Raw genomic sequence first — 1,785 nt, 5'->3', positions numbered from 1 at the left:
AGAACAGTATACAGGTATATGGCTAATAATATTGTTTGAGAACTCTTATTTTTTACAGGTGACAATGACAAAAATGTAAGGTTCAGTAATTGGAATTGTTCTCGGACAAAGAAGTACAAGTAGATAGGCTACAGAACATGTAAAAACACATCAATATTAATGTTATAAAACACATAAGATAAACGAACCAAAAGCACTGAGATATGAACAAAACTATAATGGAATGTCGATTTGCATTTAAAACAAACAAGAGGTTTCACACCTATTTCAAATGGAATGTATTGAGGCTCTATCGTTGTTTGTCTCTATAAAAAAAAACAGTTTTTCACATATACCGATCTAATCCTGATGCAAAGTTGGCTTGTCTCATGTAAGAGTTGTTGTAAGAGTTCATTGTGCTGGAGAGACCCAGTAATTGCTCAGTGTGTTCCGCGCAAGACCCGGAGCGCACGGCGGGTAGAGACAGACGGTTCCCCGTGCAGTACACCTGAGAGCTACCTGGAGAGAAACTGGACTGCATCATGGAAGGTAGGTGGGGGGGGGATGCCGAGGAAGAGTAAGGATACCCGGGTGCCAGGTTTGATGACAGTCCCCCACCGCCTCTGCCCAGTGAATTCCCTGAGGGATTGACAGTCTGCATCTGGAAGCAGTTGGAGGGGTCAGTGGCAGTGAGGGAGCAGCTAGCTGACATGGTGTCCAGGTCTCCACCGCCTAACCCCAGCGGGTTGAGCTCTCCTCCCTGCATCACTGACTGCTGGCTGATGATGTTGTCGATGCTGAACATCCTTGGCTGTCCTTGACTGACTCCGGCAGGGGTTTGATAATGATGCAGCATCGCCGGGAGGGGGGTCCCTGCCAGCTGCGAGCCGTAACCCGATCCTATTCCTGGGTACATGGTGTTGGGGTATGCCGGTCTGCCCATGGGGGTCGGAGTGAACGCACTAGAGCTCTGCATGTACCCAGGATAGGTTCTTACGTCAGTGCGCTTGAATCTTTTCCTCCTCCGCAGAAAACTCCCGTTGTCGAACATGTCTTCAGCAGCGGGGTCCAAAGTCCAATAGTTGCCCTTACCAGGCCTTCCAGGTTCCCGGGGAATCTTGACAAAGCAGTCGTTGAGGGTGAGGTTGTGGCGGATGGAGTTTTGCCACTTCTTGGAGTTCTCTCGATAAAAGGGAAAACGTTCCATGATGAATTTATAAATACCACCAAGTGTGAGTTTTCTCTCGGGGGAGTTGGCGATGGCCATGGCTATGAGAGCGATGTAACTGTAGGGTGGTTTCCCTCTCTGAACGGGCCTCTTCCTACGTCTACTCCCAGTGGGCAGGTGCTCCTCGGTTTGGCCCAGAGTAGCTCCCTCCTCTCGATCCGCGTTCGGACTTGTTGCCCGTGGCTCAGACTTGATCAGAACCCCATCTTTGATCCGGGCCTGCAGCATCAGAGGCGATGGCGGTAAAGGGGAGTCCAGACTCACGTTAGGCGACATGACCAGCGGGCTGGCCAGCTCGGCTGGTGAGTCCTGTGACTCAGCCGTCATGTTACACATGCCCGAAAAGTAAGAGAAATTTTCAAGATTCATAAAAACATATGTTTTATGTATGCTTGAAATGAAATAGCTTTTCCAAATAGCAGCTGAAAAAATGCAGGCACCATAAAGTTAAAAGGGATCTATTGTTTTGCTCAGAGACAGTGTGTGCCTTTTGGGTCCCTCCCTATGTTAACTTGAGAGCCTGGATTTGAGTCCCTGTCGCCCTCACCGTCAATGAGCTTTCTCTCTTGCCAGGTGAG

The 1,785-nt window shown here is 49.1% G+C and overlaps 1 protein-coding gene across 1 annotated transcript; it reads right to left on the bottom strand.

Moving 5' to 3' along the window:
- foxe3 (forkhead box E3) lies at positions 1–1,576 on the bottom strand. Its single transcript, XM_029708412.1, has one exon. It carries the CDS (start codon positions 1,574–1,576, stop codon positions 326–328), a length of 1,251 nt encoding a protein of 416 aa, XP_029564272.1. The 3' UTR covers positions 1–325.
- Between the last annotated feature and the right edge of the window lie 209 nt (positions 1,577–1,785).

This window comes from Salmo trutta, chromosome 22 (assembly GCF_901001165.1).
Source record: "Salmo trutta chromosome 22, fSalTru1.1, whole genome shotgun sequence".
Classification (NCBI taxonomy): Eukaryota; Metazoa; Chordata; class Actinopteri; order Salmoniformes; family Salmonidae; genus Salmo; species Salmo trutta.
This window is presented reverse-complemented; position numbering and strand designations above follow the sequence as displayed.